Source organism: Cetorhinus maximus, chromosome 9 (assembly GCF_964194155.1).
Source record: "Cetorhinus maximus chromosome 9, sCetMax3.hap1.1, whole genome shotgun sequence".
Taxonomy (NCBI): Eukaryota; Metazoa; Chordata; class Chondrichthyes; order Lamniformes; family Cetorhinidae; genus Cetorhinus; species Cetorhinus maximus.
The window spans coordinates 40,544,809-40,570,620 of NC_135887.1; the positions used below are offsets into that span (position 1 = coordinate 40,544,809).

At 43.5% G+C, this 25,812-nt stretch overlaps 1 protein-coding gene across 6 annotated transcripts in view; it reads left to right on the forward strand.

Moving 5' to 3' along the window:
* tyw1 (tRNA-yW synthesizing protein 1 homolog (S. cerevisiae)) overlaps nt 1-25,812 on the forward strand; it is a 163,618-nt gene that overhangs the window by 13,985 nt on the left and 123,821 nt on the right. For all 6 annotated transcript variants that reach the window (XM_078548588.1, XM_078548587.1, XM_078548590.1 and 3 more), the window contains 2 exons: nt 654-773; nt 16,684-16,810. In XM_078548588.1, coding sequence (XP_078404714.1) covers nt 654-773; nt 16,684-16,810 — 247 coding nt within the window. The remainder of the gene's footprint in view (nt 1-653; nt 774-16,683; nt 16,811-25,812) is intronic.

Genomic DNA, 25,812 nt, shown 5'->3' on the forward strand with positions numbered 1-25,812 from the left:
CTTGCGATTGTCCTGATGAGTGCAAAACGAGAAGCTTTGACAAAATGTCCTTTTGCAGCAATACTCACATTCTGTAGTACCAAACTACTATCTAATTGTTTGAATGTTTCGAGTCCTATGACTCTTCTTCAGAGCTAAGCTTAGCTCTGAAGAAGATTCATATGGACTCAAAACGTTAACTCTGTTTTTCTCTCCACAGATGCTGTTAGACCTGCTGAATTTTTCCAGCATTTTCTGTTTTTGTTTCAGATTTCCATCATCTGCAGTGTTTGCTTTTGTGTGATGTTTAGTCAGGTCCCTCCATTAGATAAATTATCTGTCTAGTGAGTGTCTTGGTTTATTTCTTCACCCTGATTTGTTACCGCCTCCATATATTTACCAATAGTTTTGGCATGTAAACATTCATCTGTGACTTTAACACAGTTCTGTAGCTGACCAATTGCATAGCTACTTGTAATTTTAATACAAAAACCCACAGTATCATCTAATAAACTGAAATACCTGAAATGATTTTTTATTGAAAGTTCCTGTAGATGAGGTGAGGCATGTGAATAAATGTCATCCCTGACTGATTTGTTTGTTAGTATATATGATTGGCACTTAACTTTGGTTGATTCTATTTCTTACGTTTCGATTCTTCTTTGTCTCTCCAGGAAGAATTGTTTGAGACAACAAGTGAAGAAGAATCTGGATTGGAAGATGAAACTGAAGCTGCTTCTGTCATTGATGTAGAAGACCTGGGCAATGTTATGAACAATATGAAACAAGCAAAGGTATGGGCTCATTTATCATTTTGATAGGTACTGATACAATTAACTAAGGCTGTCCTCAATCAATCAGAGCTCTGGAGCAAAACGAAACTAAGGTTCAGGAAGCGTGGATTTAATTAAGTGCTTTTGGGGCAAAATTGAGATTGCCTTAATTTTTACATTATTTCTCCATCTTGGTTAGAAGTACCTGGATTAATTTTTCATAATGTTTTGAAGTTCAGAGATCTGTGTTGTTGTTTGATGGATGAGGTAATATGGTAGCTATTGTCTGGAAAAATTCTTTATAACAAGTTAAGGGAATTTTCAAAGCTCTGCAATGGCCTTATCCTTGAACTTTACCAGTGAAAGTTCCAAGAAGAAAAGATCTTCTGATGGACCTTCCTATTTTGAACGTGTGCACACCAACTGTTAGGCTTGCTTGTAACCTTTGCCTTTGATGCTGTCATTCCGAGAGAATTTCCAGTGTTAATCTGAGATTTGAGGTGTAACGCTGAACCTGCCGCAGAGAAATCATGAAAAGCTTCTTGGAGACTGTGTGTGGCTTAAACTCTGGCCGGTGGCTGGTATGCAGCAGTCTTGTTTACTTTTGAAGTCAGCCTTTCCCTCTCAAGTTTCCTGCTCTGCGAGGTTGAAGATGGCTTCTAAATTTTGAATATATTCTGCTGCCTTTTTTATTGTGAGCTGTCTATAAGGTGGTGAATGAGGGGATATTCACACCTCAGGAATGTAGTGGGACGTATAACGCAATTTTTTATTGAGGAGTTGTTGAAAATTATTTTTTCAGCATTGATGGATGCTGAAGGTTTTTTTTGCCATTTGACCTTGGTCTATAGATGGCCCTGGTGGCTTCTAAAAGGCTACACGCATCATGATGGTCAGCATTTTGTTGGATCTCTCAGGCTTTCTCTTCCCACCACGTGTCCTTTATCTTCCAGATTTGTCTTTGGGCATCACCCTTGAGCTGTTGGAATGCTGCTTTCTTGACTTGCGACCTTGGGTTGTATGATCAGGCAATGAAGGCTGCTCAGTTTTGTTCTAGGTCACTTTTTTCGCATTGTTTTTGTCAAATCAGTGCTGGTAATGATGTGCTCGAACCCAATGGTCAGAACACAGCAATCTAGCACAGCTGGCTTTATTTAATCTCGCTGTCCTGGAATTGAGTTGGGTGTGTGAAGATTTTCCAGAATAATTGTGAGCTGCACTTGGAATTCCCCTCTTCAATTGGGCTGTATTAGGGCTGAGACATTGATCTCCTCCCTCTTACACTTTTTGGCCTTGTGATGTCTTGGTGCTAGGTGAATGCTCATCACCGATTGAACACGGCAATGATCTGTTCGCTGGGCACCAGTCCCCGCATGGATTGAATGTAACAGACATCTCTTGGACCTTTGAGCCAAACAATGACATAATCAAGGAGATGCCAGTGCTTCGATCTAGGATACCTCCAGGTGGTTTTGTATTTTGTATCCTGACAGAAGAGGGTGCTTGTTATAAGGAGGCCATGGTGAGCACACTTCGTCAGCAGGAGGACACCATTTTTGCATTGTGTTTTTCCATCCTGATTTTCCCAATGGTTCCTCTACGGACATCAGGGTCATGGCCAGCCCTCGCATTAAAGTCCCCAAGAATAATGATCTTTCTTTTTTGGGATGACAATGAGGAAGGAATTCATCAAGGTCAGAATAGAACTCTTCCATAACACCTCCATCAGAGTTGAGGATTGAGGCATAAGCACTGATAACGGTGGTGTATCGGTTACAACTGAGCTGTAGGTGAAATGTTATGAACCTTTCATTTATACAGTTATGGAGTTCTGGCAGTGCAATCAAAGATTGGATGGCGAAACCAACTTTGTACACACAAGGGTTGCTGTCAGCCTTTCCTTTTCAGTAGCAGGTGTATCCCCCTGCTTGTTCCTTTAGCTGCCCCTCCTGAGGAAGTAAGGTCTCTTGTTCGATCAATGATAAACATCCATCTTGCACCAAGACCTCACACGATCCAAAAATCCAAGAGGAAGATGATCAATGTCTCAGTCCTAAAACAACCCGACTGAAGAAAGGAATTCCAAGTGCAGCTCATGACCAATCTGGAAAACCTTCACACATCTAACTTGCCAAACTTAATTCACTGGGGGTGGTGATGTCAATTTGGAGCTTTGATAGCTCGCGTGATTACAGTTCTTCTAAGCGGACGGTCACTCTTGAGAATATCCATGAGTGTTCTAACAATCCAAGTTTCAAAATTTAAAGTTTTCTTTCTTTGACCACTAAGATGGTGATCCCACAAGGTGTGGTTCCCCAGTCATGAGAAAGTAGGACAGACTGTTTTTAGGGCACCTATTCTAGCTCCCTCCCAATTGGGGTGAGCAGAGGGTGTCCTGAAGAGGACTGCTTAGTCACAGATGCTGCTGCCCAAAGACACCTCTGACCCAACTGTTATGATGAAGTGAGAAGGGGTGAACTGCTCCCCTCAATTCAACCTCCTGCTCTGATGTAGATTTTCCTACAAGTAGCTGCTCCCAGTCCACTTTGGCCAGATCCTGTCTTGTCTTATATTAAAATTGGCCTTCTCCCAATTCAGAACCATTATTTCCGGTCCTTCTTTGTCCTTTTCCATAACTAGCTTAAACCTTACTGAGTTATGGTCACTATCACCGAAATGCTCTCCCACTGACACTTCTACCACTTGCCCGGCTTCGTTCCCTAAGATTAGGTCCAGCACCACCCCTCACTTGTAGGACCTCCTACGTGTTGACTTAAAAAGCTCTCCTGGATTCTTTTTAGGAATTCTGCCCCCTCTAAGCCTTTCACCCTTTGTCTATCCCAGTTAATATTGGGGAAGTTGAATTCCCCTACTATTATTACCCTGTTATTTTTACACTTCCCTGAGATTTGCCCACATTTCTGCCCCTCTATCTCTCCCTGACTGTTTGGCGGTCTATAGTACACTCCCAGTAGTGTGATTGCCCCTTTTTTGTGTTTAAGCTCTACCTACATGGCCTCATTTGAGGAACCTTCTGAGATGTTATTCCTCCTTATTGCAGTAATTGACTCCTTGATCAATATTACAACACCACCACCTCTTTTACGCTCCCCCCACCCCGTCTCACCTGAAGATTCTATAACCCGGAATAATGAGCTGCCAGTCCTGCCCCTCCCTCAACCATGTCTCTGTGATGGCAATGAAATAGTAGCCCAATGTGTTAATCAACACCCTCAACTCATCTGCCTTACTCGCAAGACTCCTTGCATTAAAGTAAATGCCATCCAGCCTTGCCATGCACCCTTGTGCCTTAACTTGACTATACACGCTCTTCCTTCCAGACTGACTTGATTTTTCTTCTGTACTTGTCTGTGCATCAGCCCCTACTATACCTCCACTCTGTATCCCAACCCTCTGCCAAATTAGTTTAAACCCCCACTAACAGCACTAGCAAACTTCCCCGCAAGGATATTGATCCCATTCCGGTTCAGGTGCAACCCGTCAGATATTTAGAGGTCTCGCCTTCCCCAGAAACGGACCCAGTGATCTAGGAATCTAAAGCCCTCCCTCCTGCTCCAACTCTTCAGCCACGCATTCATCTGCTCTATCCGCCTTTTCCTATACTCACTAGCACGTGGCACAGGGAGTAATTCAGAGATTACAACCTTTGAGGTCCTGTTTTTCAATCTGCTACCTAGCTCCCTAAATCCTTGTTGAAGGACCTCATTCCGCCCCCCCTTTCTACCTATGTCATTGGTACCAATGTGAACCATGATCTCTGACTGTTTGCCCTCTCCCTTCAGAATGCCCTGCAGCAGTTCAGCGAAGCCCTTGACCCTGGCCCCAGGGAGGCAACACACCATCCTGGTATCACGTCTGCAGCCGCAGAAATGCCTGACTGTACCCCTCACTATTGAGTCTCTTACTATTTCTCTTCCTCTCTTTCTCCTCCCACCTTGTGCAGCTGGGCTCTGGCTCCACTCCCCAGAGGAACCATCACTCTCACCATTTTCCAACGCAGAAAAACTGTTCTTGAGTGAGATGCACTCTGGGGCTTTCCTGACTGACTGCCTGCCTGCCTCCCTTCTGACTGGTGGTCACCCATTCCTTCTCTGACTGTACTTACTTCAGCTGAGGGGTGACCACATCTAAAAACGTGCTAGCCATGTAATTCTCAGCCTCACAGATGCACTGCTGTGCCTCCAGCTGACGCTCAAGCTCCGAATCCCGATGCTCAAGCTGGTCAAACCGGTGGCACTTCCTGCAGATGTGGTTATCCAGACTGCCAGGAGCGCCTAAGAATTCCCACATCCTGCAGGCTGTGCAAAACACGGGACTGAGCTCCCCTGCCATACCTTTAGTTAGAATACTCTTGACCTAAATTTAAGCCAAACAGCGGGACTTTGGGCCCTTTGAACGGCGGGACTTTGGGCCCTTTGAACGGCGGGACTTTGGGCCCTTTGAACGGCGGGACTTTGGGCCCTTTGAACGGCGGGACTTTGGGCCCTTTGAACGGCGGGACTTTGGGCCCTTTGAACGGCGGGACTTTGGGCCCTTTGAACGGCGGGACTTTGGGCCCTTTGAACGGCGGGACTTTGGGCCCTTTGAACGGCGGGACTTTGGGCCCTTTGAACGGCGGGACTTTGGGCCCTTTGAACGGCGGGACTTTGGGCCCTTTGAACGGCGGGACTTTGGGCCCTTTGAACGGCGGGACTTTGGGCCCTTTGAACGGCGGGACTTTGGGCCCTTTGAACGGCGGGACTTTGGGCCCTTTGAACGGCGGGACTTTGGGCCCTTTGAACGGCGGGACTTTGGGCCCTTTGAACGGCGGGACTTTGGGCCCTTTGAACGGCGGGACTTTGGGCCCTTTGAACGGCGGGACTTTGGGCCCTTTGAACGGCGGGACTTTGGGCCCTTTGAACGGCGGGACTTTGGGCCCTTTGAACGGCGGGACTTTGGGCCCTTTGAACGGCGGGACTTTGGGCCCTTTGAACGGCGGGACTTTGGGCCCTTTGAACGGCGGGACTTCGGGCCCTTTGAACGGCGGGACTTCGGGCCCTTTGAACGGCGGGACTTCGGGCCCTTTGAACGGCGGGACTTCGGGCCCTTTGAACGGCGGGACTTCGGGCCCTTTGAACGGCGGGACTTCGGGCCCTTTGAACGGCGGGACTTCGGGCCCTTTGAACGGCGGGACTTCGGGCCCTTTGAACGGCGGGACTTCGGGCCCTTTGAACGGCGGGACTTCGGGCCCTTTGAACGGCGGGACTTCGGGCCCTTTGAACGGCGGGACTTCGGGCCCTTTGAACGGCGGGACTTCGGGCCCTTTGAACGGCGGGACTTCGGGCCCTTTGAACGGCGGGACTTCGGGCCCTTTGAACGGCGGGACTTCGGGCCCTTTGAACGGCGGGACTTCGGGCCCTTTGAACGGCGGGACTTCGGGCCCTTTGAACGGCGGGACTTCGGGCCCTTTGAACGGCGGGACTTCGGGCCCTTTGAACGGCGGGACTTCGGGCCCTTTGAACGGCGGGACTTCGGGCCCTTTGAACGGCGGGACTTCGGGCCCTTTGAACGGCGGGACTTCGGGCCCTTTGAACGGCGGGACTTCGGGCCCTTTGAACGGCGGGACTTCGGGCCCTTTGAACGGCGGGACTTCGGGCCCTTTGAACGGCGGGACTTCGGGCCCTTTGAACGGCGGGACTTCGGGCCCTTTGAACGGCGGGACTTCGGGCCCTTTGAACGGCGGGACTTCGGGCCCTTTGAACGGCGGGACTTCGGGCCCTTTGAACGGCGGGACTTCGGGCCCTTTGAACGGCGGGACTTCGGGCCCTTTGAACGGCGGGACTTCTGATGCATTTCTTAAAATGGCTTTCAGCTTCTTGAAAGCTGTCTGGCATTTCTTGGTCCATACTATTTTTGCTTTTTTCTATAGTAGGTCTGTCAGTACGGCAGCTACAGTGCTGAGGGTTTGGAATGAACTTGTGGTAGAACCCACACATCCAGGCATCACTGTAGCCCACCATAACCTGGTACATCTGCCTTAGAAATACCCCAGCCACCTTTCAGATGGCATAAAATGGCACAACTCGACACTGACATAACCCATCCAGAGTCATGAAGGTGGAGATTTCCTTTGTGCAAATGATCAAGGTAACCTGCCATTTTCCCTTGAGTAAATCTATTCCTAAAAGATAGGCTGTGTTACTTTCCCTATCTATGCAGTTTTCCAGGCAGGGAATCAGGGAATCAAGTTGGCTCTGGTCACTGCATTAACCTTTCGGTAGTCAATGCAGGGCCTTGTGGAGCTGTCTGGCTTGGGCATGAGCATAGCTGGGGAGCACCAACTACTATTGCTAGGCCCTATTAGTTGGTGCTTCAGCATATAGTTAATCTCCTTCTGGACCTAGACAATAGGGATGCTGCCTTATGGGAGGGGCCTCTCCCACATTCACATCACCTAGAGCTAAAGTGGTGCAGCTTGGCTTGTCTCTACAGATGTTTTTAAATGCAGTGAGCAGCCTTGTCAGGTCCCCCAGCTGATCTGCATTTAGGTGGATGAATATGGTGTCCAATTTCCCTAGAATTTCTGTGTTTGCTAGTTGGACAGTAGGGGGTTCAATGTGGGCCTCACCCTTGTCTCCCTCTAATTTTTAAAAAATAATTCATTCACAGGACGTGGGCTTCACTGGCTGGACCAGTGTTTATTGCCCACTCCTAGTTGCCCTTGAGTCGAGGCGGTGAAGTGCTGCCTTGAACCGCTGTAGTCCATGTGGTGTAGGTACATGTGCTGTTAGGTAGGGAGTTCTAGGATTTTGACCCAGCGACAGTGAAGGAACAGTGATATAATTCCAAGCCAGGATGGTGAGTGACTTGGAGGGGAACTTCCAGGTGGTGGTGTTCCCATCAATCTGCTGCCTTTGTCCTGGGTTTGGAAAGTGCTGTCTGAGGAACCTTGGTGAATTTCTGCACTGCATCATGTAGATAGTACACACTGCTGCTACTGTGCGTCGGTGGTGGAAGGAGTGAATGTTTGTGGATGTGGTGCCAATCAGGCAAGCTGCTTTGTCCTGGATGGTGTCAAGCTTCTTGAATGTTGTGGGAGCTGCACTCATCCAGGTAAGTCGGAGTATTCCATCACACTCCTGACTTGTGCCTTGTATATGGTGGACAGACTTTGGGGAGACAGGAGGTGAGTTACTTGCCGCAGTATTCCTAGCCTCTAACCTGCTCTTGTAGCCACAGTATTTATGCGGCTAGTTCAGTTCAGTTTCTGGTCAATGGTGAGCCCCCAGGATGTTGATAGTGGGGGATTCAGTGATGGTAATGCCATTGAATGTCAAGGGGCGATGGTTAGATTCTCTCTTGTGGGAGACGGTCAGTGTCTGGCACTTGTGTGGCACGAATGTTACTTGCCGCTTGTCAGCCCAAGTCTGGATATTGTCCAGGTTTTGCTGCATTTGGACATGGACTGCTTCAGTATCTGAGGAGTTGTGAATGGTGCTGAACGTTGTGCAATCATCAGCGAACATCCCCACTCCTGACCTTGTGATGGAAGGCTGGTCATTGATGAAGCAGCTGAAGATGGTTGGGCTGAGGACACTACCCTGAGGAACTCCTGCAGTGATGTCCAGGAGCTGAGATGACTGACCTCCAACAACCACAACCATCTTCCTTTGGGATGACTTCAACCAGCGGAGAGTTTTCCCTCCGATTCCCATTGACTCCAGTTTTGCTAGGGCTCCTTGATGCCACACTTGGTCAAATGCTGCCTTGATGTCAAAGGCAGTCACTCTCACCTCAATTCAGGAGTTCAGCTCTTTTGTCCAAGTTTGAATCAAGACTGTAATGAGGTCCAGCAGCTGAGTGGCCCTAGCGGGACCCAAACTGGGCCTCAGTGAGCAAGTTATTGCTAAGCAAGTGCTACTTGATTGCACTGTTGATGACCCTTTCCATACTTATGATGGAGAGTAGACTGATGGGGCAGTAATTGGCTGGGTTGGATTTATCCTGCTTTTTGTGTACAGGACATACCTGGGCAATTTTCCACATAGCTGGTGTTGTAGCTGTACTGGAACAGCCTCACTGTTCCTCTCGTCCTCCAGGTATGTTGTATTGGACAGACCGTTTGCCGATTGTCCCCTTCTCAGCTTTGGTATTGTTTTATCATGTTGAAATGACATAGCCTTTGGTTTTAGCTGTGGTCTGGGGTGTCAGTTAAATAATTTACCTCCCCAGCTTCTTTGCTACTCTGTACAGGCCACTGAACTGGGCTTTTAGGGGTTCACCCTGTATTGGTAGGAGCACTAGCACGTAGTCTCCTGGCTGAGGGGTTCAGGCCCTAACATGTCTGTCTGCCTGTTTTTTTTACAGCTCTTTGGGAGATTTTTAGGTGTTCTTGAGCCACATCACAGGCTCTCATGAGTCGCTCACGGAACATGGTTTCGCAGTCTTAACATGTTCTTAAAAAAAATTTCTCCTTGATTAAGACTTTTCATGCCGTTAAAAATTCACTTATAGTGGAATGGACAAGTCCTTTCTAGCATGTTTAGTGGGTTTCTATCATGTAAATACTGCAACTTGACACTGTTCCATGTGTTTGAATGCTGAGGCAAGTGAAGCTTCTGGAAAAGCAGGGCAACTCAGACAGCAACTTCTTTAATTCTGCATTTAATTGTACGTTTATGGTTGTTGGAAATTGCTGTCTTTACTTTTTAGTAGCAGTGATCCCCCGATTGCTGTTATTTTTATGGCAATGTCTGGGCCATTGCAACAGCGGGGGTCCCAGAACAGATTCCTGTGTAAAAACACTGGTTACCTTATGCTGAGACAGAGCACTTACCAACCCTTAGTCCTGAATTTGTTGAAGCAATTTATCAGCCATTCTATAGATCTTAAATTTCCTTGTCAGAAAATCCAAATAAAGTAGATTTACTCTGCTATTCTTGTTCAATACCTTAGTTATTTTCTCAAGGAATTTCAGTAGGTCTGTCAGGTATGATCTATTGTTCTTCATAGCTGTGCGCTTTAAATATTCACTTTATAGAGTACTGTAGAAGACAGTCAAGCATTTGCTCTGGATGTTAGATTGACGGGCTTGTGATTGCTAGGTTCAAAACATTCTCCTGCTTTGAATGTTGGAAATACATTTGCCATCTTCTAACCCTCAGATATTTCTCCAGGATTTACGGAACTCTGGAAAAATGTGCTTTAATTACTTGAGGATTTTAGAATGTACGTCATCTGCAAGAGCTTTGTGAATATTTAATCCTCTCAGTTTCTGCATGACAATTTTTATCCACTTCCATATGTTTTGGGTCACTTAGTCTCATTTACCATGTCTGGAATGTATTCATAGTCATCCTTTGAGAAAACTGCTGTGTAGAATCTGTTTGGCTTCTTAATGGGAAAATTATTTCTCTGCCTTACCAATATTATTTGTCATTTAATAAACCATTAACATTGTCTGGTTGACTAATTTCTTTCTCTATGTCAATTACTTTGTTTATAGGTCCCCTTATTTTATTGTTCTAAGAATCTTACCCCTCTGTATTTTTTAATGTACCTTTTAAAATATAAGTAAAGTAAACTTGCTGATGTTGCCCAGAAAGATGTTTGCATTTGATCAATGCAATGAAATACTTGAGCATTTGAGTTTTAATTTAATTTAAATTTTCTGTTATTTTTAACATTTTCACTCTCCCTTGGCCTTTCCAAAAATCAGACAAAATGTAAATGCTAAAGTTGAAGTTCCAAATCTGAAAATTGCTACCATTAAAACTGGCAATTGGATTAAATCAGCATATTGTGTATTTTTAGCTACAGAGTGAGTAAACTTGGTAACTTGTTTAATAAATTCTGTAAGCTTTTTCTGGTGTGCGTTTAAAACAAAAAAGCAGGATTACTTGAGAGCCTGCCTGGGAAAAAAAGCTGAATCAAATCCTAGCAATTGACTCATAGTGCTGACAGAGAACCAGATTTGTGCCACTGAGGTGGAAGACCATGTCACTTGTCAAATATGAACAGTAGTCTGTTTATTTATGTTGTCTTTCTTGATGTTAAATTTTAGATCTTTAGTGGTAAATCATTGGTCACTTGGCTGCATTGAGTTGCATCCTGATGAACTTTACAAACTTGCTGTGAATGAAGGTACTGTTCTAACAAATCCAACCTGCATCATGAACTTGTCATGTCTGGATATTTTAATTAAATTTTTCTGCCTGTTCTTTCCATTGGAGAATGCTTTTACGTTTATAAATTCAGAAAGCTGTAAATAAATTCCCATTGCATCAAATGCTGGTAAAGTTCTCTGTGCAATTTTAATAAATGGATTGCAGATTGAGATTTAGTTTTTATTTATGTAATATCAAGTCAGTACTCTCTCAGGCCACTAAGTGGTGCTGTTACTCCTGCAAACTCCTGTCCCCCCAGCTTGTTTTCTCCTGATACTAGGTGGCGCTGCTGCACCTTTCCCTTATCTGCTTTTGGCCCTTGAAGTTTTAAAGTAGAAATTTAGGAAGAAATAAAATTTTAACTATCCTTTTATTTATTTTGTGTTTATCCAATCCCTGCTCTCACCTCAGCTGCCTTTTGTGGGCCTGGGTTTCTCCTTTTCTGCTGACAACCATCCCATTCCACACCCCCACCCGCACTCCCCTAGCTGGGGGCTTTGAGTGGCCTACCTTGGCTCAATGTTCCCTCCAAGCTGTATGACAGTGCAGCAACCTGAAAGACCCCCTGCAGGCTGCGCATAGTCGGCCCCTTTAATTCCATGTGTGTACGAGGGCATGCATATATTTAATATAGCTGCATGCTTATGTAAATCGGCCATGCAATCCTTAAAAAAAATTAAAGGGTACTGTTGTGAGATGTGTTCTTCTGACTTAGACTCTAGGCGTAGGATTTGGTTCTCAGACGGACTGTAGACACACTGTGGTATCTGCTTAACAGTTGTTTATTGGCACTACATTAAACGGGTTACAGAATAGGCATGTTGCACCTCAGCATGATCCCAGCATCAGGGCAACACCTATAATTTGATATCAAGTTGGTCAAGCCAGGCTATTACGTCATGAGTGGCAGTGTGTTTAGCTGTAATGCCTCCTTCGTATTTGAGTTGGGCATTGAGCCGTGTGTGTTCCATGGCCTGCTCTGGGTGACCACAGTCGCACACAGGAGTGTTTTTAATTTTCCACTATTTAAGTTGCGGTTCTGTAACCCCCTTTTTACAAATACAGATTCTAGCCAACTCCAACTCTGACTCTTCCCCTCCCCCAAATCACAGTCCTGGGGAATTCAATCTCCCACAGTATTCTCGGCCCTCAGAGAAGATGTCTTGGAGATACGAGGGCTTTCTTCTGCATCTGGTAGGATATCATCATCTGTAGAATAGGACAACACTTTAGCAGCATTGGTGTCAGCATAGCTGGGAAGCAGAGTGTAGATTGCAGGACAACTGCAAGGACAAGAACAAATTTTCAATGAAAGACTGGTCTGAAGGAGAAGACTGAAGAGGATGGGCCTCTGGACCCTCTGGGACTAGAAAAAAGAACCCAAGGCACTCTGAGGAACGTGTTGCTCCCTTGAAGGACCCAGGGAAGAAACTTCAGAAAAGGAATGATCTTCAATTTCAAGGAAGACTGTCACAGCTGTATCCTCCACTGCTGTGTCAAAGACTGAAAAGGCATTGAAGACCTGAGATTGCAGTGAACTTAAATGATGAAGGAAACAACGACCAACTTCCTGTAAAACTGTTAGGAAAAGAAGAAATGATTTCCCAATTATATTTCTGGAGGACTCTCTACATTCTGTAGACATGGAGGCACACTTCTCTCTGTATAGGGTTGCTCCCAATGGAAAAACTTGCTGAGAATATGGAGACGGGACAGCCTCATCTTCTGTGGAATATCCTTCATGGATAACATGAGGTAATCTAGGCAATACATCAGTAGATTCAGTGGAACTAAAATCTGAATGTTGCTCAGCCATTGAAAGCACAGCTGATTCTTCAAAGAGGACATCAGAGACTTCATATGGTGCATCCATCAACGGGAAAGATGAATTATTCTCTAGGATCTCAACATCCAAGAGCTCACTCAGTACTGCAAGGGATTCTTTCTCATCACTCTACAGGAAGAGCCACTTCAGGCCCAGCAGGTCTTCATGGGGATGGTCACTGTCTGTTGCAGTGCCCTCTGTATCCTTCATCTCTGGCCTTACTTTGCGATTCACTGAGGGATTCATAACTTCAATTTCTGCTTTGGGAATAATAGATAGCCTCTCTGTGAAAGAGAGGAACTTACTGCCGCTTGAATAAACTTCCTCGCCTTCTGATTGCTAAACTTCTACTGCTTCTAAATGAAAAGATAAAGATTGTTGCATGAAGGACAATGATTCATCCGAATGGAAGGGATCATCTGGTTTTTCTGTTATTTTCAGAAGTGCGCCAACCTCATATGCTCAACAGATTTTTATTATTCGCTCATGGGATGTGGGCGTCGCTGGCTAAGCCAGCATTTATTGCCCATCCTTAATTTCCCTTATTCAGAGGGCATTTAAGAATCAACTATGGGTCTGGAGTCACATGTAGGCTAGACCAGGTAAGGACAGCAGAGTTCCTTCCCTAAAAGACATTAGTGAACCAGATGGGTTTTTGCAACAACCAACAGTGGTTTCATGGTCATCGTTAGACTTTTAATTCCAGATTTTTTATTGAATTCAAATTCCACCATCCGTGATGGGATTTGAACCCGTGTCCCCAGAGCCATTACCATGCGTCTCTGGATTATCAGTCCGATGACAATACCACTATGCCTATGCCAATTGTGAAGAACATAGAAAGAATCAACAATCTGGCACCCCTTGTAGCTAACAGCAGCAACGATCCTGTCTTTGATCGGAAGGTGAATGCTGCCTACACCTTGTAATTTGCTGTCTGATGAATAAAGGGAAAATGGTTCAAGTCAGTCACGATCATCTGCTAATATGTTAACACCAGCTCCAGTATCAATTTTAAAGGCAGTAGTCCTTTGACTCCAAGCTTTGACTTGGACTAAAATGGACCAGTAATCTTGATGAAGACAATCTACTTCAACAAGAAACTCAGTAGATACGTCTTGTTCTTGAATTTTCATTTCCTGGAAGGAATGTGTTTTATAAATGCTTTCTGGTCTTTCACTTTGATTAAAATGATTTGATTTGCAGAAACAATTGAAATCTCCAGTTTCGTCACACTGGAAGCATTTTGGGCCCCCTGCTTGGCAGTCTTGGCACCTGCTGGATTTTCTTTCATGCCTTTTCCCAATTTGGCAGGCTTGCGTACAGGTGGGGTGGCTGTGAATTTGGTGGGCTTTCATATGAGTGCCCGTTGGCCTACTCAATCTACGGAGTCATGTGAAGTCTCAGATTCTCCACTAATTATAGCCTGATTAAATGCTTTAAGCTTGGCCTGCCTCTCATACTGGACGGCTTGATTGATAATGGGGTCCCATGGCAGATTAAGATAGGTGTCAAGGCTTTAATAATGGAATCAAAATCTGTGGTGGACTCCTGTATACCTTGCCTTAGGAGAACGTCGTCTGCTGTTTGACCTACTACATAAAGAAAGGAACTAACTTAAAGTTTTGTCCCTTTTCCATTAAGACCCTGACGCTGCTCAGTACCGGGAAAATGGCATTTTCATATCTCCCACCGCTGGTCTCTCTGCAGACCCTTGAGGCAGTCAAACGGGTAGAGGAAGAACAGGGACTGCTTTCTAGGTCTGGTCATCATTACCCCTCTCCAGTCTGCCTCTTACTGCCACTGAAATTTATCATGATGCTTTCGAAGGTTTCTTCACTCTGGGGTTCCTCCTTTAACGTTGATGAGTTGTTTTACATCATTGTCTCCATCACTGCCACCATGTTGTGAGATGTGTTCTTCTGTCTCAGATTCCTGGCGTAGGACGTGGTTCTCGGACAGACTGTAGATATACTCTGGTATTTGTTTAACACTTGTTTATTGGTGCTACACTAAACAGGTTACAGCACATTGCACCTCAGCATTATTTCAACCTCTCTTGAGAGTCTAAAGCATAACTGACTAGTGTCAGTCGAAAATCATCATCTACATCATACATTAGCATAGCCCATCTGTAACCCTTTCTCTTCCAGCTCCAAGTGTTTTTCTTTTACAACTTATTGGAAAGAAAGCTAGAGGACGCATTTCAACATTTAGATTGAATTTAAGCTGACTGTGTTTTTAAATAAGCTGTCTTTATGAGAGAGAATCAGAAGCAGGAAGAGAAGACTCACTTTTAACATGACTGATAATATCAGTTGCCTGCCAGCTTTATTTATCTGCGATAAAACAATGTATGATTTATTTGGCATCGTATTCTGATATGTTTCTGTTGAAATTTGGAAGAAAAACATCTCTGGACCATAAGGGCAATGTGGTTTGTATTACGCCCCCCAGCAATTGAAAAGCCTTTGGAACTTTCTTCCTCAAAAGGCGGTGGAAGCAGAATTGTTGAATGTTTTTAAAACAGAGGTAGATAGATTCTTGATAAACAAGGGGGTGAAAGGTTATCGGGGGGTATGTGGAGTTGAGATTACAATCAGATCAGCCATGATCTCATTGAATGGTGGAGCAGGCTTGAAGGGCTGAGTGGCCTACTCTTGCTCCTAATTCATATGTTCGTATAAAATTCCTTATTTGACAGGAACCAGAATGTCTCGAATTTCACTGATCTTATCATTCACTTTGTGCTATAAAAAGGTGATGAAAACTGAGGTTCTGACCTGTCACCTGACAAGTATTAAACAAAGTTCAACAGCAGCTAACCTTGGTGACCATAAAGGGACAAAATTTTTCCCTAACAGCAGAATAGGTACCTGGTGCATTATGTTGTTCCATAATGAAGAGCATGTCAGCTGATTACAGTGAGCAGTGCACAGAATACCCACCAATTTTAAAAAAGATTGTGATAATATCACATACTAATTTGTATATTCACACCACTGTCATGGTCCTTTCTTCAAGGTCTATGTCTCCATGTACAATAGCTAGATCCTTTCTATTAAAGTTCCACTTATAAAGGATGAAGGAAAGTAGAATGATGCAGTTTGAAATTTGGACTGAATTTATTCTCACTGGTACAGAAGCCACCTTGCTCTCGCGTCATTTTTAAAGTGAAATCCAACCCATTGGAAATAATCAACTTTCGCAGCATTTGGAGAGAAAAGAAGCCAGTCAGTGGCCATCCCTTATGGTCAGATGTTGGTACAGGTGGAAAACTTTGAGACTGAAAAATTCTGTTTTTTACATACATGATAATGATGGTCCTGTTGCTTTGAAGATGTGTGTTCAGGAAGGAGACCAGTTGTTCACCACTTAGGCTGGTGTCGTTTCATATGTGCTGTTAAACCAAATTTTGATATGCAGATTCAGTTGCAGACATTAGATATGAAGTCGCTGTTGGAAGGGAGGGTGAAGGTACTAGCTTTATGGAGTGCCCGCTTGTCTTGTGGGGACCTGGCTCTGTTCTTAAATGTTGAGATTGTTTGATAACACAGACTTCTCCATTTGGAACTGTCCAGGCTTTTTGTTTTCTCATGTAGTGGGGTCCAACTTACAGGCTCTGAGATTGGCTTTCTTTGTAGCTAAGTTTGGGATGTCCTATGGTGTTGGTTCCCATGCTCAGCTAGCTGTAGAATACTGCCTTTGTTGTGCAGGAACCCTCGTGCGAACTACATGATTGAGCCAGTGGAGCTCTGATAAACAAGCCCCCAAAACTATAAAAGACAGTTTATCTGTGTGTTGTACCTTTTTTTTCAAAAAAAGTGTTCCTTTTCTCAGCTTCCAAATTGCAAAAGATTCAGTGTGCAATGTTTATATGATAGAACTATTGTTCTGTAACCTGTGTTAATTCTTAATTCTGTTTCCTATGGTCTTATAGGAGGAAAGAGAAACGGCCAAAAAAGTTGTGAAACGAAAAGCATCAAAGCGTGCCATTGGAAAAAATGAAATAGCAGAACCAAGAGAAATGATCACTCCAGCACTTAGGGATGCACTCTCTAAGCAAGGTATGATTCTTAAAAGGTTACACCTGTCTGACCCGAAATTGTGTTTCTGATTTTCAAGTCTCAAGTTTGTTCAAAGCCCAAAGGAAATATTGTTTTATACAAAAAAGTAGATCATCTGTGGTGTTTCTCACGGGCAGTTCTGTGCGCCTCATTCTGTTGTCTCTGCACCCCCTCCATCTCTTTTCCCCAAATCTTTTTCCTATAATACAAAATAGATCATTATTCTTTACTACTTGTTTAAACTATAGAATAAAGTTTACAATCCCACAAGACTCATTAGAGAGAAAATGGTATAACTTCAATTATGTAGTTGAGCATAAATCAACCTGTGTAAAGTGTTGCCTCATTAAGAAAAAAAAATCTCGAAGCCTAGAGCAGTGTGACCTTTTCGTATGTAGCTACGAAGCTGTTTAGTTTGATTGTGTCTCATGCAAATTAGGTGTGTGCTCAACAGTGAAGGACTATTTTGTATCATCAGATCACACTTAATCTACTGACTTGTTAAAATTGAGCTTCCTGTCCCCAACTCCCCAACACTAATCTGACAGTATAGTGTTATTTGTTTCTCTAATTTAACAGTTTAATAAACCTTTGTATAATTTTATTAAACCTATAACCTCATGAATGATTTCATTTAACTCCATGCTTCCTAAACTATTTTCCAACTTTATTCCCATTTTTACACGTGAAAATTCATGTGACCTCAGGCGCCAGTAAAAACATCAGAGCAGTAAAGCAGCATATTAATATTCAGTATATAATTATGAAAGTTTGTAGTATATATAGATCAACATATAATACTACATATAAATATGAAAATCTGTTTTTTTGAAGCACTTTGTAAAAGTGTTATTTTGTGTACTTGTGTAGCTTTCAGCCAGGCTCTCCACATTCCCTGGTTATAGAAGACTCAGTGAAGCCTCGCTCCACCAACACACAACGCACATGCACACACACCCCGCCTCACCACACATGGAAAGCAGCCCCTCCTCCCCTCACGCACCTACCCAGCAGCTTCTCGTCCCTTCCCTCTACACCCCTCCACCCCATTTCAGACAATGAAGGAGGCTATTCATCCTATTTAACTCATCTTTCTATTGAAATCTAAAAACCCCCAATCACTGCGTAGATGTCTCTTGAATTATTCCATAGATTTTGCTTAAACTTGATCACTGTGTGAATATGTGCTTTTGACATTAGTGTGAACTTGCCTTTAGCAGTTCAGCCCCATATTCTTTTTGCCTCAGTGGTGGTTTGATTTGAATTAATACTCATGATTTTTTCTACTAATTAACCTTAATATCTCTAAGATGCCCGCTTATTCATTTTATTTCAAAGATGAAGAGTTTTAGTTTCCACTAATTGCCCAATCCTCTGAGATAGGTATCAACCTCTATAACTCTTCAAGGGCCTGAATGTTTCCCTTGTTTGAGATAAACAAAGCTGAAGCAGTATTAAAGGTGTGGCCTGACCAGAACTCTGAACAGCTTTCGTATGGGTGCCTCAGACCTACAGTCTATTAATTTGTAGCTTCACATTCTGCTTTGTTCGTTTGCTGCTGTGCAGTGACTGAACGTGGTCACTGTCAGATGTGTTTTCAGCCTCTTACCTCACTCACTCATTCAGTATGTCCCCAGTTTTCTTCCAATATCAAAGATCTTGTGCTTATTTCTGTATTGAATGTCATATGCCATTATTGTCATTTTTCATACATTGTCTAGGTCATATGATACTTAGGGATGAGGAAGGTTCTTTTATCATGTTAATACATCCAATCCAAACAACTCAACACCTCCTCCCGTCGTCCCCATTGCTGAACTGAGTTGCTTTTTAAACAATTCCGTGTTTTTTTTTCTCACCACTCTGCCTAAATATCCGCTTCATGATTAATGAGAATGATTAATACTTGAAGAAAGATCTCAAACAGTCCTTTCACTGGTTTTAATCTGTGTCCTCTTGTGCTACACCCAGTGTTCAAATTAAAGTAATAATCTGATTACCGTTTTCCATTCTGTTTACCACCTTGTAAATCTTTATAACATAAATTCTCAAGCTATATTGTTCTGGGCTGTTAAACCTAAATCACGCCAGCCTTTCCTCATGAATCAGTCTCCTAATACAAGGAATCTGCCGTATGGCTGCTCTTTATGCTTCCAGTTCTTCATTGTCTCCACGTAACCCCCCTGTTTAAGAAGGGAGTGAGGCAAAAGATGGGAGATTACAGGCTAATTAACCTGACCTCAGTCGTTGGTAAGATTTTAGAGTCCATTATTAAGGATGAGATTTCAGAATACTTGGAAGTGCATGGTAAAATAGGGCAAAGTCAGCATGGTTTCATCAAGGGGAGGTCATGCCTGACAAATCTGTTAGAATTCTTTGAAGAGGTAACGAGTAGGTTAGACAAAGGAGAGCCAATGGATGTTATCTACTTGGACTTCCAGAAGGCCTTTGACAAGGTGCCGCTTACGAGGCTGCTCAGTAAGATAAGAGCCCATGGTGTTAGAGGCAAGGTACTAGCATGGATAGAAGATTGGCTGTCTGGCAGGAGGCAGAGGGTGGGGATAAGGGGTCCTTCTCAGGATGGCAGCCGGTGACTAGTGGAGTTCCGCAGGGGTCAGTGTTGGGACCACAACTTTTCACTTTATACATTAATGATCTAGATGAAGGAGCTGAGGGCATCCTGGCTAAGTTTGCAGATGATACAAAGATAGGTGGAGGGACAGGTAGTATTGAGGAGGTGGGGAGGCTGCAGAAGGATTTGGACAGGTTAGGAGAATGGGCAAAGAAGTGGCAGATGGAATACGAGGTGGGGAAGTGTGAGGTCATGCACTTTGGTAGGAAGAATAGAGGCATAGACTATTTTCTAAATGGGGAGAGAATTCAGAAGTCTGGTGTGCAAAGGGTCTTGGGAGTCCTAGTCCAGGATTAACTTGCAGGTTGAGTCGGTAGATAGGAAGGCAAATGCAATGTTGGCATTTATTTCGAGAGGACTAGAATATAAAAGCAGGGATGTGCTGCTGAGGCCTTATAAGGCTCTGGTCAGACCACATTTAGAATATTGTGAGCAATTTTGGGCCCCGTATCTCAGGAAGGATGTGCTGGCCCTGGAGAGGGTCCAGAGGAGGTTCACAAGAATGATCCCAGGATTGAAAGGCTTAACATATGAGGAACGTTTGAGGACTCTGGGTCTATACTCGATGGAGTTTAGAAGGATGAGGGGGGATCTGATTGAAACTTACAGAATACTGAAAGGCCTGGACAGAGTGGACGTGGGGAAGATGTTTCCATTAGTAGGAGAGACTAGGACCCGAGGGCACGGCCTCAGAGTAAAGGGAAGACCTTTTAGAACAGAGATGAGGAGAAACTTCTTTAGCCAGAGAGTTGTGAATCTGGAATTCATTGCCACAGAAGGCTGTGGAGGCCAGGTCATTGAGTGTATTTAAGACCGAGATAGATAGGTTCTTGATTGGTATGGGGATCAAAGGTTACGGGGAGAAGGCTGGAGAATGGGGTTGAGAAACTTATCAGCCATGACCAATCAAGAACCTATCTATCTTGGTCTTAAATACACTCAATGACCTGGCCTCCACAGCCTTTTGTGGCAATGAATTTCATAGATTCACAACTCTCTGGCTAAAGAAGGTTCTCCTCATCTCTGTTCTAAAAGGTCTTCCCTTTACTCTGAGGCTGTGCCCTCGGGTCCTAGTCTCTCCTACTAATGGTCTGAACAGAGCATTGTACAACTTGACCATGACTTCCTCTGACATGTATTTTAATGTTTTGGCAATGCACTTCATTATGATTTTTACTTTGCTCCTCTGGTTCAGCTGAATATGTTGAGCATGGTGTCTATTAAGCCAGACGTGCCAAGTTGCTGATCCATCACGACCTCCTCTTGAGTCCCCAGCATCACAGATGCCAGTTTTCAGCCAATTCAATTCCCTCTACGCGGTATCAAGGAATGACTGAAGGCATTTAATAGTGAAAATGGGCCTTGACAATATCCTTGCAGGAGTACTGAAGACTTGTGCTCCTGAACTAACCATCGCCCTAGTCAAGCTGTTCCAGTACAGCTACAACACTGGCATTGACCTGACAAAGTGGAAAATTGCCCAGATATGTCCTGTCCACAAAAAGCAAGACAAATCCAATCTGGCCAGTTACTGCCCCAACAGTCTATATCTACTCTTGATCATCAGCAAAGTGATGGAATATGTTGTTGACAGTGCGGTCAAGCAGTGCTTGGACAGCTATAACTTCCTCACTGATGCTCAGTTTGGGTTCGCCTTGAGCATTTGGTTCCTGACCTTATTGCAGCCTTGGTCCAAACATTAACAAAAGAGCTGTGAACGCAAGAGGTGAGTGAAAATGACTGCCTTGAACATAAAGGCAGAATTTGACTGGGTGTGGACATTGAGGAGCCGTAGCAAAATTGAAGTCAATGGAAATCAGGAGGAAAACTCTGCACTGGTTGGAGTCATACCTAGCACAAAGGAACATTGTTGTGGTGTTGGAAGCCACTCACTTCATCCTCAGGACATCACTACAGGAGTTCCTCAGGATAGTGGCCTAGGTCAAACCATCTTTAGCTGCTTCATCAATGACCTTCCCTCCATCATAAGGTCAGAAGTGGAGGATGTTCGCTGATGATTGCACAATATTCAATACCATTTGCTGCAGCTCAGAATACTGGAGTTGTCCGTGTCCATATGCAGCAGGACCATATGGAGCTTGGGCTGATAAGTGGCAAGTAACATTCAGGTACATAAGTACCAGGCAATGTACATCTTCAACAAGAGAGAATCTAACCATCTGGCCTTGACATTCAATGGCATTACCTTTGCTGAACCTCCACTATCAACATCCTAGGGGAGGGGTGGGGTGGGCAGGCAGAGCATATGAATATTGTGGCTATAAGAGCAGATCAAACGTGGATTTTTGTTGAATGCAGATTTTAAGCACCTGAAGTATGATCATAGATTGATTTGGTTTTCAACTGTACCCATACAGCAGGTTACAGGAAATCACAAACTGTTAAGGGTATTCTGTACACTGTGGACAGTCTTTGCCTTGTTTGTACATGTGAGAAAACATTGCAAGGCAATTGACAAATTAACACCATTTCTGTGCCATGGACAGAATGGAAAAATGGGAGAGAAAATAGGACGATAGGTGATGATACAAGTAGAGAAAGGTATACAGATGTAATCAGTACAGGTAGGAAATCTATGCCAAAAGACCAGTACTTCCCAAACTTTTTCATGATGTGACCTCATTTTAATGCCTCAGACTTAGTGCAATCTCAGAGTGAAAAGCTGGGGGTGGGGTGTGAGCATTAGAGAGTTTTTGAATGAGTGGGGTGGTGTGAGTGACTGACGGGGGGAGGATGGGCTTAAAAATGCTGGATTTGCCCTGGGGAAAAAAGCAAAGGCACACCTCTTCACAGGCAGTGGATATAGCAGAAATCAGGCCTCAGACAGATGATTAAACCATGCCTAAGGGCAGAAAGATACCAATGTTTAAAGAGGCCTTGCAGCTGTCAAAGCTTAGCCCGAGTACCACAGCTGCCATTACTGCCAAGGAGCCAGCAACCCCACTGGGGGCTGCGATCCACAGTTTGAGAACCACTCTACTCACTTTAGGAAAGTAATCGGATTTGTAACAGTGCTGCAATATAGTTTTCATGGCATTTTTCATTTCAGAGTTTCTGTTTGAGTACTAAGAGAAATAAGAAAATAGCAGCCGGAAAGTATTAGGATAGAGCAGAAAGAGATTGGAAAAGGTTGAAAACAAAACATGAATTAATTTAGTAGAGTTGGGTTATGCTTTGATTAATGGACAAGAGATGATTGTATGAGATTGGTGATCCTGCCTTACTTGAGTTATAAAACTTGAACCTGTTTAGTGGTGGTACTATAAATATTGGTATATCAATAGAATTAAAATGAACTATGATGCAAATCTTGTACCTCATACTACTTAGTATACCTTAAATATACTTTAGACATCTTATACTACTATATTGGTACAATAACTTCCCCCTGAAATCATAGCTTTCCTTCTTGCATGATGATGTCATCAGCATTTTGTAATCAATTCTGGTGTCAAACTGTAGAGTGCCTTTTGATCTATGGTACATCTATCCAGGTTACAATAAAGACTTTTAATGGAATCAAAACTTCACACTCCAGAAAAGCTACATAAAGTTATCCATGTGTAAAAATAAGGCTAGGAATAAGTACCAATCTTGTTCCATGACAAGGTCCTTGTTTAGGATTCAAGGTTCATAGCAACATTACAGCTGTTCCTTCCTTGAGTCTTGGGTTTTGTGTGGTGGCATGGTGATGGGAATTAGACTGTAGAACTTCTGGAGGGTATAGACTTATCATCTTTGTCTATGGAATCAACACCGATTTAATTTTTTAATTCATCTGACAGCTTTTCTAAAACATTTTCATTCAAATCTATTAAATCTTTATTTTTAGCACCAAGAATAGCTTTCAAATAATTTGTATTAAGTAATTGGCCCCATCGTTTTGCCACACTTCCAATTCCATCATCTCATCTACCCCTCCTCTTCCATGTCTTCTCATGCCATCCTCGGCTCATTCCAACCATCCCCAACCCATCCCTGATGGAAACAGTCTCTCCAGCCAGGGTAACTTTGGGCTCTCCTTACCATCTACTGTTCATTCTCTCGCACCCCATGGTCACTCCTACCAAATGTTGGCAATTGCACATGTCATGCACTCCAGTCTTCTGCAGGCCCCATGTATCTCCGTGTGCCAGGCACACCCACCAGATAACTCGCCCTTTAAAATAACCAATCAAAACAACCCGAAAACTGAGTATTGTTATGGATTTAAATTTAGGAGGTTTAAGCTCAGTTTCTTCGCATATGAACATACAAAATAGGAGCAGAAGTAGGCCATTCGACCCCCCCCACCAAGCCTGCTCCGCCATTCATTAAAATCATGGTTGATCTATTTGTGTTTAGAGTTCTACATTCCTGTTTACCCCCAATAACCTTTGATTCACTTAACAAGAATCTATCTGCCTCTGTCTTAAAAATATTCAGTGACCCTGCTTCCACTGCCTTCTGAGGCAGAGAGTTCCAAAGTCACACAACCCTCAGAAAAAATTTCTCCTCATCTCTGATCTGAAGGGCAACCCCTAATTTTAAAACAGTGCCCCCTTGATGTGGACTCACCCACAAGAGGAAACATCATTTCCACATCCACTTTGTCAAGACCATGCAAGATCTTACATACTTCAATCAAGTCATCCCTCACTGTTCTTAACTCCAGTGGAAACAAGTCCAACCTCTCCTCAAGACAACCTACTCAATCCAGGTATCAGTCTAGTAAACCTCTGAGCCATATCCAACATTTACATCCTTCCTCAAATAAGACCACCAAAACTGCACACACTATTCGAGATGCAATCTCAGCGATGCCATGTATTACTGGAGCATAACATCCTTCCTTTAATGTTTAATTCCTCTCGTAATAAAGGATAGTATTCCATTAGCCTTCTTGACTACATGCTGTATTGCATACTAACTTTGTGACTTATGCACGAGAACACCTAGATCCCCCTGCACCTCGGAATTCTGTAGTTGTTCTCTGTTTAAGCAATATGCTGTTTTGTTCTTCATGCCAAAGTGAAGAACTTCAGTTTCTCCCACATTATACTATTTACCAGATTTTTGCCCACTTATTCAACTTATCTATATCTATCTGCAAACTTCTTATGTCTTCTTCACAAAATACTTTCCTATCTATCTTTGTGTTGTCTGCAAATTAAGCTATCGTGCCTTCGTTCCCCTCATCTAAGTCATTGATATAACTTGTAAAAGATTGGGGACCCCAGGACTTCGCAAGTCATACCCTGCCAATCAGACAAAGATCCATTTATGCATGCGTCTACTACCTCATTAACCACCTCTTTTAAGTTCCTAGGATGAAGTCTATCAGGACCCGGAGACTTGTCAGCCCGCAGCTCCATCAGCTTGCTCAGTACTGCTTCCCTGGTGATTGCAATTTCACCAAGCTCCTCTCCAACTTCTGATTCACATCGATTACTGGAATTTTTTTAATATCCTCTATAGTGAAGACAGAAGCAAAATATTCATTCATTTCATCTGCCATTTCCTTATTATCTACTATTTCCTTATTATCTACTATTAACTACCCACTGTCACTCTCTAGCGGACCAACACTCACTTTACCTACTCTTTTCCTGTTTAAATACCTGTAGAAATTTTACTATCCGTTTTTACATTTCCAGCTAGCTTCCTCATTCTAATTTCTTTCTCCTGATTAATCTTTTAGTCATTCTCTGCCATTCCTTATATTCTGACCAATCATCTGACCTGTCACTCATCTTTGCAGTTATATGCTTTCCTTAACTTTTGTCAACCAAGATGTTGGGTCCTCCCCTTGGAATTTTTCTTTATAGTAGGAATATACTTATTTGGAGTATTCTGAGCTATCCCCTTAAATGTCTGCCACTGCTTCTCTATTGATCTATTCCTTAGCCTAGTGTCCCAGTTGACTTCAGCTAGCTCAGCCTTCATGCCCACATAGTTGCCCTTATTTAAGTTTAAAATACTAGTCTTAGACCTACTCTTCTCCCTTTCATACTGGATGTAAAATTCATCCTATTGTGGTCACTGCTACCTAGGGGTGCCTTCACCCTGAGTTCATTCATTAATCCTGTCACATTACACAATACCAAGTCTAATATAATCTGCTCTCTGGTTGGTTCTAGACATGCTGCTCTCGAAAGCATTCTATGAACTACACATCCAGGCTACTACTGCCAATCTGAGTTTTCCAGTTTATATGTAGATTAAGGTCACCCACTATTATTGCAGTCCCTTTATCACAAGCATCCAATATTTCTTCGTGTATACTTTGTCCTACTTGTGGTTACTGCTAGGGGGCCTGTAGACCGATCCCACTAGCAACTTCTTTCCTATTATTCCTCATCTCCACCCA